A 16372-nucleotide genomic window follows, 5' to 3' on the forward strand; every position below is an offset into this window, starting at 1 on the left:
CACATATAGTCCTCTCTCTCTCAAGATCCTTTTCTGGCTTCTCCTAGTTTTTCATAGCAGCAGTTATTTAAGGCAGATAATTATAAGGTTGTAATGAAAATTTAGTGGTGGTAACAATGAACGGAATTGTTAATCAGACCTCTATGATCAGGCCAGTTTCCTGGGCTGGCATCATCCTTCCCTGTATCTAGGTCCATTTTCTGGGGTCCTGTTTTGTGTGCAAGTGTCTATTTTGTACATTACATTTTAATAAGTGTTGGTGAAGCTACCTAATTAGTTTCTTTCAACTGAATGGTTGCAAACACACTTTCCCACACTGGGTTTCCTTGTGGCAACCTGATTATGAGTACCTTCAGGGCATACTTCTTGTGGGCGTGGGCATCATGATAATTCAGTAGAAGGGGGCCTTTGGGCACCGCTTTCCTTTCACTTTCTTCTTCAGGTAAAAATGCTTCATGAAGATTCTAGGCAAATTGAAATAATATGGATTTAGAGAAAGAATTCGTACTTTTCCAAAGCATGAAGACTCTGCTATCTCAGGCTATCTGACCTTTTTCTCCCTCTCTGAGAGACAGAGTGAGGGCAGAAGGGATACGATGTGAGCTGCGATTCTGTGGTCTAGCCCATCTGCTCTGGGGGGTGGCTCCTGCAGACTGGGTGGGACAAGGTCTTCTTCAGTTGCCACAACCTGTTGAGATCAGCAATGAGAGGAACTAGTATAAGGGTCCGCTCGTTAGTGATACTCACTGCTCACTGCTGCATTCCCACTGCTTAGTAAGAACCAGTCCATTTCCATGACGCAAGTACCACCGATGACACGAAACGGCGGGAGGCTATCAGTGATCACCAAATAAAAGGAAAAGTGTTTGCAATCCGTGCATTACAGTGGATATAAATTTAATGCTTGTATTAGAATTGCTAACATAAAAAATGGCAAACAAACTTTTGATAAAAATATTTCATGAAGATTCTACTCAAATAGAATAATAACATATTTTTCTTAATATTTACTCTTGGTCTTAAAGCAGTGGAAAGAGTGCTCATACAACTTTGGATTCATGAAATATTTATTGCGTGTCTACCGTAAGCCAGGTACTATGTAACACATCTTCACAGGTGATCATTTAAGCCTCACAGCAATCTTGTGGGGGTAGATAGTATTTCCCATTGTATAGAGGGAAAAACTAGGATGACTGGCCAGAGCTCAGGGATACCAAGCGGAAGAAATGGGGGTTCAGGCCAAACCCTCATTCTTTCTTCAAAAATAGAAAAGTTATAATGTTATAAGACCAGTAAATCGAATAGTGTCTCCTTTATGTGGGGAAAGTGAGATGCAGAAAGATTGAGAGCCTTGTTCAATTTTACATGGAAAACAAGTTAAAGAGGTTGAAACATAATCAAATTTGGCATCTAATTTACAGCTTTTCCCTTTACCGTATATCCTATAACCATCCTCTGATTTCATTTCCCTCTACAAGTTTCCTCAGCCTTGGCATTAATGACACTTTGGCCTAGATAATTACTTGTTGTGGGGGGCTGTCCTGCGCACTATAGGATATTTAGCAACGTCCCTGGGGTCTACCCGTTTTATGCAAGTAGCAACCTTCCAGTTGTGACAACCAGATATATCTCCAGACATATCCTCTGGGAACAAAGCCACCTCCTGTTGAGAACCGTTCCTCTGGAATAACAGACTTCGATGCTATTCTTTCCCGTGTTCAAACACCTACTGTCGGAAGCGTACCTCACTGTGGCCACCGTCTAGCTTCTGATCATTCCTTGGACCCACTTCAATCATGAAAGATGACTCAAAACTGTTCCTTCTCTGAAATGTTCAGTTCTAGCATCCCTTCCTGTAAAATGCCATCCCATCACTCCTATATTTTGGTGTTTTCACCCCCTTGTTATTGAGCGTTCATTCTTTCAACGTGGATCCACTGGGTAACTTCTACTTATTAGGCACTGAGCTCATTCACTGTCTCGTTGGGTCCCTGGAACACAGTAGATGCTTAATACGTGGCTGTTGCTTTAAGTTTAGTACAACAAAACAAGAGAGACGAAGATGATTAAAATAATGATACTGCAAGCCCTACGGGGCATCTATGCATTTATTGATATAATAAAACTGTTGGTCTTCTAAAAACTTCCTGGAGCAATTGAAGGCAAATATTACCGTGATTATCTAATTGGTTGGAAAACCAAGGCAGTCAAAAAGCAGAAAAATATATATGGAAGGTAACAGAGGTGACAGAGCCTGAAAAGCACTTCAAAATAAATCTTTTATGTATTAAGAGAAAAGAATGTGTCACATCCATGAACCAAGAACAAGAACAGGCAATTGTAAAAAAAAAAAAATAGAGAATTTATAAATTAAAAACATTACTGCCAAAACGAGACTTCAATAGCAGATTGGACTCCCTGAAGGAAGTTAAGCTGGAATTCCCAAAGAGACAGAATTTAAAGAAAACTTAAAAGACAAAGAGGAAAACCCTGAAGCTCGAACATCCATTCAATAATAATTAAGGCAAATTGATAGGAAAAATGATATTTGAAAATGGAAGACTTTCTCAGAATCTTCTCAGTTTAACAAATATGTATTTAGTGCCCACTGTGGGTTAGGTATAACCACTGTGCGCTGAGCATACAGCAATGAACAAGATTATATTGCAAGGAGATTATATATTCTAGTAGGAGGAGGGGAAAGGTAAGAAGAAATAGCTGGTAAATATACTGCAAAAAGAAAAGCTGTTGATAAGAAAATGAAACAGTGTGAGATGACAGAGGCTGCTGTGCACTGTGCCGGGAGAGGGTTCTTCAGGTCAGGTGGTCAGAGAAGGCCACTTTAAGGAATGACACTTCCATCAGGGACTCTCCAGAAAGAGAAGGCTTTCTAGGTAAAGAAGGTACAGTAAAAGGTTAATGTGGAATTAAGTAACATATTTGAGGAAAAACCAGAAGGCCTATATACATGATGGATAGTGTGTGTGTGTGTGTGTGAAGTGGAAGGCAGGAGGTGAGATGACAGGTACATCTCAGAGCCCTATTTTTAGGTCCTTTATAGGGACAGTGTAAAGAATTTTTATCTCACACAGAATGTGACTGGAAATCAGATTTTAATTTCCTTACACCATAATGACAAATATGATAAAAGAAAATCACACCTAGACGTAGTCTGTTATCAGTTATAAAGAGAAAACCCTAACAGCTGCTAGAAAGAAAAATAAAGATTATCTGCAGAGAAAAAATTAGTAGATTGACATTGGACTTCTTATCACCAACATTAAAAGGAAGATGGCAATGAAGAAATCTCATCCAAATACTTTTCTATGTAGATTTACTAGGTTTTAAGTCATTTCTGCTACTTTCTACTTGAACAAACTCGAAAAACATTTTGTGCCTCAGTTTCCTGATCTGTAAAATGGGTGTTATGGTCTCCACCTTAAACTTATTTCAAATTGTAATCCCCACTTGTGGAGGGAGGAAGGTGACTGCGGCATGGGAGTGGTTTCCCCCATGCTGTTCTTAAGATAATGAGTGAATTTTCATGAGACCGGATAGTTTTAAGAGCGGTAGTTTTTTCCTGCTGCCTGGTGAAGACGGTGTCTGCTTCCCCTTTTACTATGACTGTAAGTTTCCTGAGGTCTCTCCAGTCATGCGGAACTGGGAGTCAATTAAACCTCCTTTGTTTCTAAATTGCCCAGTCTCTGTAGTATCTTTACAGCAGTGTGAAAATGGACTAATACATTGGGGGCTAAAAATAGTTCCTGCTTCACAGGATTGTTCTGAGGATTACACCAGTTAACATACTGAAAGCACTTAGAACAGTGCCTGGTGCCTGTAAGTGCTACATATATGCTACTAGTATGAATAAGAAACTTTTTCAGATATACATGCAACATTCTCAAGAACTGGCCGTGTTGCATCAGGTCACACAGGAAGCCTCAGGGAATTTTATCTAGTTAATTTACAGAACAAGTCTACTGATCCTAGTGTTAAAATACTAGAAATCATCACTAAGTAATGGAAATCAAAATGATTCGTGTGTTAAACGTGTAAATAAATAAAAGACTTAGAACTGAATACACGGAAAACATCGGGATGCAGACAAGGAAACACTCAGAAAGAAATGTGTAGCCTGAAATAAAGCAAAAAGACTAAAAACAAATGAAGTAAGCTTTCATTTTTGAAATAAAACACAAAATAAATCCAAAGAAAGTAGAAAGATGGAAAGCAAGAGATGACACAGACACAATGGCTCATGATTGTACTACCAGTGCTTTGGGAGGCTGAGGTGGGAGGATCGCTTGAGGTCTCGAGTTCAAGACCATACTAGGCAACATAGTGAGGCCTTGTCTCTACAAAAAAAATAAAATAAAAATAAATTCTTTCATATTAACTGGGCATGATAGTGCATGCCTGTAATTCTAAATACTCAGGAGGCTGAGGTGAGAGGCACATTTGAGCCCAGGAGTTTGAGATTGGGTGAACTATGATTGTGCCACTGTTCTCCAGCCTAGGAGACAAAGAAAGACCCTGTCTTTAAAATAATTAAATAAATAGATGAAGGAATTAATGAAGAGATTAACAAAATAAAAAGTAAAAAGGTGTTGATCAATGAAACAAAATGCTGGTTCTTTGAAAAGACCAGTGCAATAGCTATGCCCTTAACAAGCATGACCAAGAGAAGGAAGGGACAGATAAATAACATCAGTCGTGAGAAAAGGTACAAAACCAGAGACAGAGGCAATTTTCAAACGTATTTAAGTGAATAGTGTAAAGAACATTGTATCAGATTTAAAACTCCAGTAAAATGGACATATTCATTAAGAAAAAAACTGATGACAAAAATTGGCCTTGGAAGTAGAAAAATCTAGTTAAATCTACAAGCATGAAAGAAATTTTAAAGATAAAGACCATTAACCACCCCACCCACTTGTCCATGTCCTCTTCCTCTTCTAGTAAAACGACACCAGCCACAGAGTATTGAGGATATGTTCTGCCAAAACTTCAGGGAATGTTACATAAATGGCTCCAGAGTACAGCAAAAGAGAGAGGACTGAAGCTGAGGATTGAAGCAGACTTCAGTTCCATCTGAAACAGTCTAATGTCTCTAAAGGAGAATGGATTTAGGTATTAGGAGAATAGTTTTAAAATAGTGTGAAAACAGACAGGGGCCAGGAGAGAGAAAATGACTGACTCACGTTTACAGTCTGGGAAAGCACCTCGGAGTACACCCACCTGTTCCAGCATACAGTGCAGGATCAGGGGCACGGAAACGAATTCCTCTGGAATCGGATTCAGCAAATCATTGTAGTATCTCATGTCTACTTCCGTTGTGATGACGGAAGTCGCTAAAATGTCAAAAATACCAATGCCCAATTAAGACGTGTTCTCCATGATTTGCATCAAAATTTCATGCATAATTTTAAATTATGACTATGCACTAATAACCGCAGGCGCGCTAGGTGAAGGAGGCTGAAAGCAATGTGGAGGACAGTCCTTATCTCTTAAAGCGCCAGCTGGTGGTGTGGATCCTCCGGCAGCTGATTTCATACATGCCTGGTGGAGGAGCCTGCGATTCTTCATATTGTGTTTTCTTCTTTCCAGGGGATGGTACAGCAAGCTGTAGAGCCTAAAAAAGAGTAATTAAAAAGAAACAACTGAGATACCCAGCTGAGAGATGCCCTCATCAAATGCTGGTATGATGAGATCCAACAGGATTCTGAGATTGCATAATTATGTTCACACCACAAAATCATCTGCTAATATTAGAATCAAAGGAAGAAGTAATGGTATAGATATGGCAGTTGCTCCTACCAGAACTGCGGAACAGTTGTGGAGGAAGTGAGGGGGTGATGGGGCACTGAACAGGTGTTTCTTTTTTCCCCTGGGTGACTCAGAGTCATGCCATTTGCCCTCTTACAATCCTTCAGTGGGTCTCCGTTGCCTACAGGATACAAAGCAGACTCTCAACTTAGCACCAAAGGAGATTCATGACCTGGTCCCGCCTCTGCAGCTTTCGTTTCCGTTGCTGTTCTCATCTTTGCACATGCAGTCTGGGATTGCTAAACTACCCTGTGCTCCTGGCTTGTGCCATAATACTGCTTTTCTTTGACCTCCTTTGTACACTTTTGCCCCTTTCTTGAGAATATCATTCTGTCGCTTTCCCCTATCACATTTTCCACTAGGCACTTCATACTCATCTTTCCCCACATCCCTAATTTTGGTTCAGTTTTCCAGACTTCCCTCCTCTCCAGATCAGGTGACCAGGTTTATTTCCTCTACTGCAAGCTGAGCTGACTGCTTTCAGCATTCATCATGCCATGTTGGAATCATCGTTGACTTGACTGCCATCCTTTTTAAAAGTTAACCTTAGGCCGGGCGCGGTGGCTCAAGCCTGTAATCCCAGCACTTTGGGAGGCCGAGGCGGGTGGATCACAAGGTCGGCAGATCGAGACTATCCTGGTCAACATGGTGAAACCCCATCTCTACTAAAAATTACAAAAAATTAGCTGGGCACGGTGGCGTGTGCCTGTAATCCCAGCTACTCGGGAGGTTGAGGCAGGAGAATTGCTTGAACCCAGGAGGTGGAGGTTGAGGTGAGCCGAGATCGTGCCATTGCACTCCAGCCTGGGTAACAAGAGCGAAACTCTGTCTCAAAAAAAAAGAAAAAAAAAAAAAGTTAACCTTAATGAGGAGAACAGGAATGAGTTTTTCATTATTGTATTGCCAGCATCTTGCAAGGCGCTAGCACATAGCCAGGTGCTAAATAAGTATTTTAATTACTTTATCAATATCCTTCCTGCCACAGATGTTATTCATTGTACTGAGTGCTGACAAGAGGGTTCCATCCTTGCCTCTGCAAGTGGCAGGTAGTTGAGGAGCTTCATAAAGCTCCCAGCTTGTAGCTATCTCTAATGCGAGTAGGCTGTGTGACCTTAATCCAAGTATTTAACGTTTTCTTCATATGCCTTGTAAATATGGAAATAAAATTGCTCGGTTAACAATTTATCCCACTAAAGACATTCAATCCATGCCTACCTCCAAAGCTGGCATGGCTTCTAATCCAGGTTTCTCATTAACCACTTGTGGAACATTAATAAGCTGCATGCTTTCCAAATAGTGCTGGTGCTGCCTTTTCCAGTCCAGGATGTCATACATCAAACAGGCAATATTTTCAAAAATCTCGGTGCCCAGTTTCAGCTACAAGTGAGAGATTTAATGACAATTGGTTATTAGTTTCATAGTTTTGGAATCAGATGCATGGTTTGTATGTCTCTTAACAGCTACACCTATCAACTTTATATAGGACAGCAAACCCCTAAATCCCCAAACCACCGAATTCCAGCCGTGGTGACCCCATTTCTATTCCTGAATGCTTCTTGTCCTTCTTTGTTTACCATAATGTGGGCTGTTTCCTTTGGAGGGACATATGGCTGTCTAATGTTTTAAGAGCCTAATTAATGCTTCAACTAAAAGAAACACAACTGAGTCATGAGTTTCAGCCGTGGGGCCTGTATTCTTAGCATCTCAGTTCCTAAAACATGTCAGGTAACTTTAATATCCTCAGCCAATGACAAGCTATAGATGATTTCTGACCTGGCTTTGCAAGGAGCACAATGGAAACACTGACTCAGCTTTGTGGATCATCTACCCAAGTACGCTGCATCTACATAAGTATGTGGGCAATCGGTATTCTTTTCTTCCAAGCTTCACTTCTTTCCTTTCACCTGTTCTACGCTTAGGGCAAAACACTAAGAAATCCTGATAGACTATTGCTTCTACAGTACCCACAAGTCTTATGAGCTGGCCAGCAGGCTGTAGCTCAGATACCTCGATTACTTGGGCTTTTGTTTCCAGCAGTAGGAAAGCGTTGTGATGGCTGGGTCTGTCTGCCTGGAAGCAAAGAAGGAGGAAATAGGCTCATTCTATGTCTGAGTTCAAGAATTAAGGTGGTATGAGATGGTTCATTGTATGTGGAAGTCCAGTGACGTGCACAGCTCTGCCAGTCACTACGGTGGGCCCGGTGGCTGGCTGGCTTCCCATTCCCACACTAAGGCTGAGGCCTCTTCAGTCAAGCTTCAGTCTGGTATTGCTTGCCCAAATTCTGGCATAGAAATATGTTTTTGTTTTTGCTTTTTATCTCTAGGAAATACAGTCAAGCTTTTGCCCAGTGATATTTTAGCTTAACCTAGTTTATTCATGTTAAAATCAAACAGCACATCACATGCTAAAGATAACGAATTATTTCAGCAAACAGGGTCTTTTTTTTTTTTTCAAAGAGGGTCTTAATTTGAAATGATGCTGATTTCATGGGCAATTATCATGCCTTGAAGGGCATTTATTTGACGGAAAGCTGTTTTACCTTGGTTCAACAGAAATGCAGCCCGCCTGTTTGCAGCTAAAGGTTGCAAATGCTCTCCTCCCTTCGAAGGGGAAGAGGGCTCCTTGGCTGGATACTGCCTTGGGTATGAAACCATTATCAATTCACAGATACAACTTAAAGTGTGACATTGTATATCTGATCTGCTTCTACTAGGGGTAGATTTATCATTTCATGCTTATTAAATGATCCTGTTTAAAATGAACGTTGATCTTACCTATTAAATTCAACGGCCTTTTCTTCTAGAATCCAACTTAATGACTGAACCATTTTCTTTTTTTTTTTTTGAGACGGAGTTTCGCTCTTGTTACCCAGGCTGGAGTGCAATGGCCCGATCTCGGCTCACCGCAACCTCCGCCTCCTGGGTTCAGGCGATTCTCCTGCCTCAGCCTCCTAAGTAGCTGGGATTACAGGCACGCGCCACCATGCCCAGCTAATTTTTTGTATTTTTTGGTAGAGACAGGGTTTTGCCATTGCTCAAGCTGGGGTTGAACTCCTGGGCTGCCCACCTCGGCCTCCCAGAGTCCTGGGACTACAGGCATGAGCCACTGTGCCCAGCCTGACTTTGTTTTTATACTTGGATTTTTTTTTTTTTTTTTTTTTTTTTTGAGACGGAGTTTCGCTCTTGTTACCCAGGCTGGAGTGCAATGGCGTGATCTCGGCTCACCGCAACCTCCGCCTCCTGGGTTCAGGCAATTCTCCTGCCTCAGCCTCCCGAGTAGCTGGGATTACAGGCACGCGCCACCATGCCCAGCTAATTTTTTGTATTTTTAGTAGAGACGGGGTTTCACCATGTTGACCAGGATGGTCTTGATCTCTTGACCTCGTGATCCACCCGCCTCGGCCTCCCATAGTGCTGGGATTACAGGCGTGAGCCAACCTGCCCGGCCCTGACTGAACCATTTTCAAGACTTCCCTGCCCCTCATCCTCAATGCTGAGTGCTTCCCTCACAAACCGTATCTTAGGCATGCACAGTTGGACCCGGGCCGTAGCCCTGGTCTAAGGTGCTATTCAATAAATACCTGCAAACTGACGAATAGATCAGTCTGGCAAGCTGGAAAACACAGCCCTAACTGGCTCTGTAGAGACCTGAATGTTTTCGCTGTTGACAGTCACCTTCACGGCCCAGCTAGAGACCTTCGACATCGGCGATCCACTTCTGAAGTCAGGAATGTTCTTCCATGACTAGACTGGTAATATTTTTCCACATAAAAGAATTTTTCTGAACTTCTATTGCCATTTAAACTCTTTCATTCTGTACTTTTTTAAAGTAAAATATAGCCAGTACCACTTTGTTTAAAAGGAAGTGATTAAAATCTGGTGAATAGGAAATCGTGGACCATGCCGTAGGAAGCTGAGTGCTAGAAATGGCGCTTGGTCTTTTGGAGTTGCCATTGTATACCACAGTGTTTCCATCTATGTTCTGATGATGCACTGGAGTGTACATGATTTTAGACTCAATGCATTTCAGCTTAATTCCGCCTGTGCCTGGAACGTAAAGAAGATACACAGAAGGGAGTCCTAGCTAGAGATGGAGCAAAAGGTACTTGGCTTGAGGCTGCTTTAGAAGTAGGCTCTTCTGAATGAACTATGGTTCAGGGATTATAAGGCCGGGATCTCCTGTGCTCTGTTGAACTAAAAATGTACACAAGTTCTTGACAGGGTATGTAGCCAGGGCTGGGCCCAAATGAGAGGAGCAGTGTTTCTCCAAAATTTAAATTTGTGGATGTGGGTTTTATTAACCACATATTTTACATACTTGGAGAACAGCTGGTCTGTGAAAGAGAGAGTAAGAAGCTGGGTCCGAGGTGGGATTTCAGGGCCCCAAGGAAATATTCCTCTTCCCCCAATATATGTCCCATTTTTTTAGTACAATCTAGAATTTCAATAAAATACGATGGAATGTTCGTATGTTACTTGGAATGCCGAGAATGCCGAGATCTCTGAGATACTGACCCAAGGCAACACAAAATAGTCAAGGACAGAGGACAGTGGGTCCTTCTCTGAGCTCAGGTTTAGGAGGTAGGAGAGTGAATGACAAAGCAGGAAAGCTGAACAAATCTAGATAAAGGGGTGGGGGGCAAGAACAAAGGGAGTTTGGAGTCTCCAGTCTTTCCCAGAACGAACTTTACCTTCTATCACAGCTTTTCTACATTTGGTTTCATTTTCCACGCAAAGAACAAGGCTGAGATTCATCAGGATGTCAGACTTAAGTGCGGTGTTTCTACATAGTGACATCTAATGCCTTGTGTTGAGTCCTTATAACTCAAACCAATCTCTCCGTTACTGCTTATTCAAAGTCCTGCCCATCCTTCAGGGTTCAAGTCTGGCCACCCTCCTCAGCGTTTTCACTTACTTCACTAAATGCACGTCCATCTCAAGGTAACAATCTGGGACACTCAGAGTCAGAAGTGTCCATGCCTCAGAGGCTACCCTCTGCTGCAGAAACGGTTCCAGGCTTTGATCTCACTCTTCTTTTAGACAGTCAGATTTTATTTTCTTGTCAGCTACCCACAGTGCCCGTGCAGACAGCCATGCACCCTCCACACTCCACTTTGCCCAGCCTTTTTCAGAGCACTCACTTGATGCGGTCCTTTTCTAGGACTCTGCTTTCATTTCAGCTCCCTTAATGCTAAAAGATATCATCCGGCAGGGTATTCAACACTCCCAGGCCCCTGTTAAGAACTAGGGTCATCTAGAAAGTGACCTGAGAGATTTTCCATAACAGAGGGATGCCTGAATACTTTCCACGTCTTTGATAAGTAGTCATTTGACCTTTTTTTTTTTGGTTAAAAAGCCATCGTGCATCTGTCATTCACTACTTTTCAAATCATCTCATTTCTTCTTTGTCTGAATTAGTAGGAAACTTAGAATGTGTTTCATGTAACCAAGCACCTAGATATGTGGGCTCTTGACCACTGACTGCTTCTCTGCTTTGCAGCTTTAGCCTTGTCTCTCTGCAAGCTCCTCAGTAGCAGGGACCAGTAAACACCATTCTTGGGCAATGCCTGATAACTACAGGGACAAGGTCAAGTTATCCTATTACGATAGACCTTGGCCAAATAGATTAAAAATGAGATTTTGGGGCCAAACACGGTGGCTCATGCCTTAATCCTAGCACTTTGGGAGGCCATGGCGGGTGGATCACCTGGGGTCAGGAGTTCAAGACCAGCCTGGCCAACATGGCGAAACCCTGTCTCTACTAAAAATACAAAAATTAGCTGGGTGTGGTGGCACCTGCCTATAGTCCCAGCTATATGGGAGGCTGAGGCAGGAGAATCACTTGAACCCAAGAGGCGGAGGTTGCAGTGAGATCACACGATTGCACTTCAGCCTGGGTGACAGAGCAAGACTCTGTCTCCAAAAAAATAAAAAAAATTTGGAAATAAAAGCAAGGGATTAGAAAAGCAGTGTGTGAACTAAAACATAAAAAGACAGACATGTAATTCAACAAACTGTAAAATATGCTATTATAATATTAATACATATTAAGATTCTAATTACTGTCTAGAACCTTGTTAAGTTATAAAACAAAGCCGTGTGTCACCAAATAAAAGAATCATCATCCTTTTGTTCCTCATCTACTACATCTTATTATTTGATGTTAATTCACACACTAAAAGCCAATGAATCAGACTATAACCATCATTAAGCATTCAATATTATCATCACCCTGAAGATAAAAGAGCCGAGCTCCAAGCCTTGTAATCAGCACTCAGTAACTATCTATGAAATGGATAAACGGAGCAAATAGAACCATTGTGTCACACGTTAAAACCACGGCCGAGGCGGGTGGATCACGAGGTCAAGAGATCGAGACCATCCTGGTCAACATGGTGAAACCCCATCTCTACTAAAAATACAAAAAAATTAGCTGGGCGTGGTGGCGCGTGCCTGTAATCCCAGCTACTCAGGAGGCTGAGGCAGGAGAATTGCCTGAACCCAGGAGGCGGAGGTTGCGGTGAGCCGAGGTCGCGCCATTGCACTCCAGCCTGGGTAACAAGAGCGAAACTCCGTTCTAAAACAAACAAACAAACAAACAAACAAACAAACAACACGCACTCTAACTAATGTGTGTACTAACCATTTGCTCGCTGTCTGACCAGTCAGAAGGAAAATCAGCTGCTTTGACCATGCATTCAACTCGAGCAACATCAAAGAGATTTGTTTCCGGTTTCTCATTATTCAGGACTGGTTCCAAACACTTCCAGAAAGTTTGAAGTTCTTTTATGGTATTTTCTCTCTTCAATTCTTCTTCTTCTAGATCTAATAATAGCAGCATATTTATATTACAAAATGAGTGTTACATATTTTCTCACTTTAAGTGGACATGATGAGTCATACGCATTGCAAGATATCTTTGCAGCACCAGAAAATGTAAATAAAAAATGTAATTTTGATAAATTTTTGAAGTTGGAGTATACAATTATGAAATCAGAGAACTTTACCTCTGAAGTTGATATTAAATATGCTCTTATCTCATGCTTTTGTTTTATGATTGAGGCCCAGAAAGATTATGATGAGGTCACACATTTTGGGAGCTAAATATGTTCAAGATTTCCATCACTCTTAGATTACAGTCTACACAGGACCAGTTTTTCTGCCAAGTCACTTTTTTAGTCATCTCAGTGTCTGCTACATAACTGATTAGAAATGGAGTTTATCTGGTTCTCCTTCTCATATGGCTAATAACAGAGTGGATCAGGGCTGAGCGTGGTGGCTCACACCTGTAATCCCAGCACTCTGGGAGGCTGAAGTGGGTGGATCACCTGAGGTCAGGAGTTCAAGACCAGCCCAGACAACATGGTGAAAGCCCATCTCTACTAAAAATACAAAAAATTAGCCAGGCATGGTGGCATGTGCCTGTAGTCCCAGCTACTTGGGAGGCTGAAGCAGGAGACTCACTGGAACCCATGAGGTGGAAGTTGCAGTGAGCCAAGTTTGTACCACTGCACTCGAGGCCTAGGAGACAGATGAGACTCCATTTCAAAAAAAGAAACCTCAGAGTGGATCAATGTTGTATGGTTAACTTTTGGTTACATTCAATAGCAAGAGGCTTCTCTAGGTATTTGTACTTTTACTGTATAATGATGGATTTCCATAAAATTATGCTTAAAAATTTGCATGAATATATTTATGCTTATTACATCTATAATTAAATAGTAGTTTCTACTGCTAAGATTTAATTATTTTTCTATTATTTTATTTTTATATATTAAATATTTTTATAGAGAGACCGTGTTTGGAGCTTATGCAGCTTTTTCTCACTGGCTTCAATAATAAGCCATTTAATGTTATAACTCTCCTTTGAGATAATCAGGAATAGCCTGGGTTTGAATCTCAACTTTTTTACTTAACAGCTGCCTCTAGACTGAGAGTCCATTTTTGTCTCCCACCCAAGTACTAACCAGGCCCCCGACCCTGCTTAGCTTCCGATATCAGACGAGATTGGGCGCGTTCAGGGTGGTATGGCCTTAGACGGCTGAGAGTCCATTTTTGTAAAGCGGAAACAATAAAACGTAATTTCTAGGCTTGTGAAAACCACATGAATCAATGTACTTAACACCTTAGCATTGAGCCTAGTCCCAAGACACGTGCCCAGTATATGAGAGCATTCAGTATTATCAAGGGTAGCTATTCCTAACTTTGAGCAGCAATTTAAAAATGTAGTGTTATAAAAATTGCGATGTGGCTTTGTAAGACACAAAGCACTATGCAAATAATATTACTAATAACAACAAAAGCAACAGCATACGGCGGAAAAAAGCGTGGGCATCTGGTAATACAATCTTACACCAAATTCTAGTTCTATTTCCTAAAGTATCCAGTGGCCTTTTGCTCCCCTTCCACAGAAGTCGTCTAGGATAGGTTTCTCAGACAAAGACCTCAAGGCTCAAAATGGCTAAATGGTAGCACGGTTGGAATTTCATCCCACAACGTCCTGTCGAAGGCTAGGAAGATAGGGCACCCCTGTGATTTCTCACAAGAAGCCAATAGCAGAACAGGGCAAGAATCTGAGGCCGTGACCTCCCTTGGGCTACCTGGTGACTGCGGCTTCTGCAAGAACAGATTATGAACAGCGATTCACTCAGCCCATGCTTTAGGTAAAACTTATCAATCCAATGCTCCAGAGAAAGGTAGTTGGATAACCCAGTCTTCGGACCTGCAATCTGTCTTCCGTGACTTCACAGGGATATAAACACAGGGTACAGTTTTAATTTGCAAAATTTACAACACTTGGCTAGCACAAGCAGAGTAAACAGCAAATCAAAGTCTTGAGAAGATGTAAGAATGTATGAATTGTATGACTACGTTTTGGACAGAAAATTACACCTGTACTTTGAGGACAGCGGGTAATATTAAAGGACTCAGTAACTTGTGTAGCACACTGCATACCTTCAGGCTGAAGAAGAACTTCCTGCTGCTGGTTAACTGCTGCCAAGTGTGTCTGCAGAGCTTCATAATTCTCTGAAGATATTTTAATCACGCTGGTTATAGGAATGCCAAGTTCAGCCATAATTGCTAAGAGCTGAGGATTGTTGAAGCCCACAACTATAATGTAATGTTGGGCACCGTCATCCGGCTCATCGTCTGTTCAAAGTACCATAAAGAAAAGCAGCCATCATTGTAAGAGAGAGCAGGTTGCACTCAGCAGTTCAATGGCTACATACGTTATGCATGCATTTATAATCCCTCTGGCTTGCCAAAAATCATCCAGTTGCTTGGAATGCAGTCACGTTGACTGGTTTTCATTATTGCCCTTCCAGTAAGAAGGCTGTGACTATTTTACAAAGTATTAAATCACTTTTGCAAATGAAACATAGGCATAATAGAAGGACAAACATATATGGGGCTTGTGGTCACGGAAAATGTGTGCTTGGGTTTTTGTTAAGAGTTTAGCCTGTAACTTTTTGGGTTCTAATCTCTTTTGAGCAACATCTGGCTTTACTCCTGAATTATAAGTAGCTGCAGCTTTGTGGTATTTTATGAGTAGAGGTGTTTACAGGAGAGGGAAGTATTGGATATGGACATGCTCCCTTAAAAAGTATTGTATGCACTTACGCCAATGGGTGTGAATCCCGAGCATGGATTATGTAGCAACTATGTATTTACTGCATTAAAAATTTAAAGTACAGATTGTGTACTTTCCTAACATTTTTCTCCTTCGTTTTGCCCTGCTTATACGGTTTTATTAATATTAAAACATGAGTTTATTTTACAATGTGACATTCTGGAGGGTGAGAATAATTGTTATACTTTAATACTGATAGTTCACAGTACACAAAGGCATTACATTTCACGAAGGCCCATTAAGATTAATATACAAATAGTGCAACGGAGGCACAACTTTTCATTTTTAAATAATGACTTTTCTTCTTTCACTAAACTAATCAGCGTTGATATTGCCCATGGACTTCGTAATATCACTGCTTCCAAGTCCAGCGGATTTAGAGCAGAGACACATGAGGGGAGTCAACTGGGAAAGGATGGGAAGACCCTCTTCTATCTCATTTAAATATACATACAACAACACGAAGCTCATTTGGGTTCAGGGGAAGGCAGGATGAATGACTTATAGCGGCCTAAGGATGAATCATTTTATATTAATAAGCTAAAATGAAAGAAAAATTCTAGTGTCCGTATCTAGCGCGAAACGATGGTGGGGGAATTGGGGTCAGGAGACCGTGCACGCTACGTGAGTCACCCAATTAACTAGTCTGATTTTACTACCACTGTGTTTCACTTGTGACCGTAACCACTTTGTATTTTCCTTTATAATTATGTCTCCCTTTTCTATATGTGCCCAACAAGATAGTAAGCTCCTTAGCGGCACAGTCAGCTGGCTATCTCAGCCTTTATTTTATGTGTAAAAGTGGCTGGTAAGACATATGCTTAATAAATACTTAAGAGAGCCAGGTGTAGCGGCTCATGCCTGTACTCTCAGCAGTTTGGGAGGCTGAGGAGGGAGGGTCACTTGAGGCCAGGAG

The 16372-nt window shown here is 41.5% G+C and overlaps 1 protein-coding gene across 7 annotated transcripts in view; it reads right to left on the reverse strand.

Moving 5' to 3' along the window:
* The window catches only part of SPAG17 (sperm associated antigen 17), a 275909-nt gene that overhangs the window by 137697 nt on the left and 121840 nt on the right, over positions 1-16372 (reverse strand). For all 7 annotated transcript variants that reach the window (XM_035252595.3, XM_009001977.4, XM_009001979.4 and 4 more), the window contains 7 exons: positions 14781-14975; positions 12469-12650; positions 7042-7203; positions 5560-5632; positions 5239-5351; positions 551-688; positions 351-464 (listed from right to left, as the gene is read on the reverse strand). In XM_035252595.3, coding sequence (XP_035108486.3) covers positions 351-464; positions 551-688; positions 5239-5351; positions 5560-5632; positions 7042-7203; positions 12469-12650; positions 14781-14975 — 977 coding nt within the window. The remainder of the gene's footprint in view (positions 1-350; positions 465-550; positions 689-5238; positions 5352-5559; positions 5633-7041; positions 7204-12468; positions 12651-14780; positions 14976-16372) is intronic.

The sequence above is a fragment of the Callithrix jacchus genome, chromosome 7, assembly GCF_049354715.1.
Source record: "Callithrix jacchus isolate 240 chromosome 7, calJac240_pri, whole genome shotgun sequence".
In the NCBI taxonomy this organism is placed as follows: domain Eukaryota; kingdom Metazoa; phylum Chordata; class Mammalia; order Primates; family Cebidae; genus Callithrix; species Callithrix jacchus.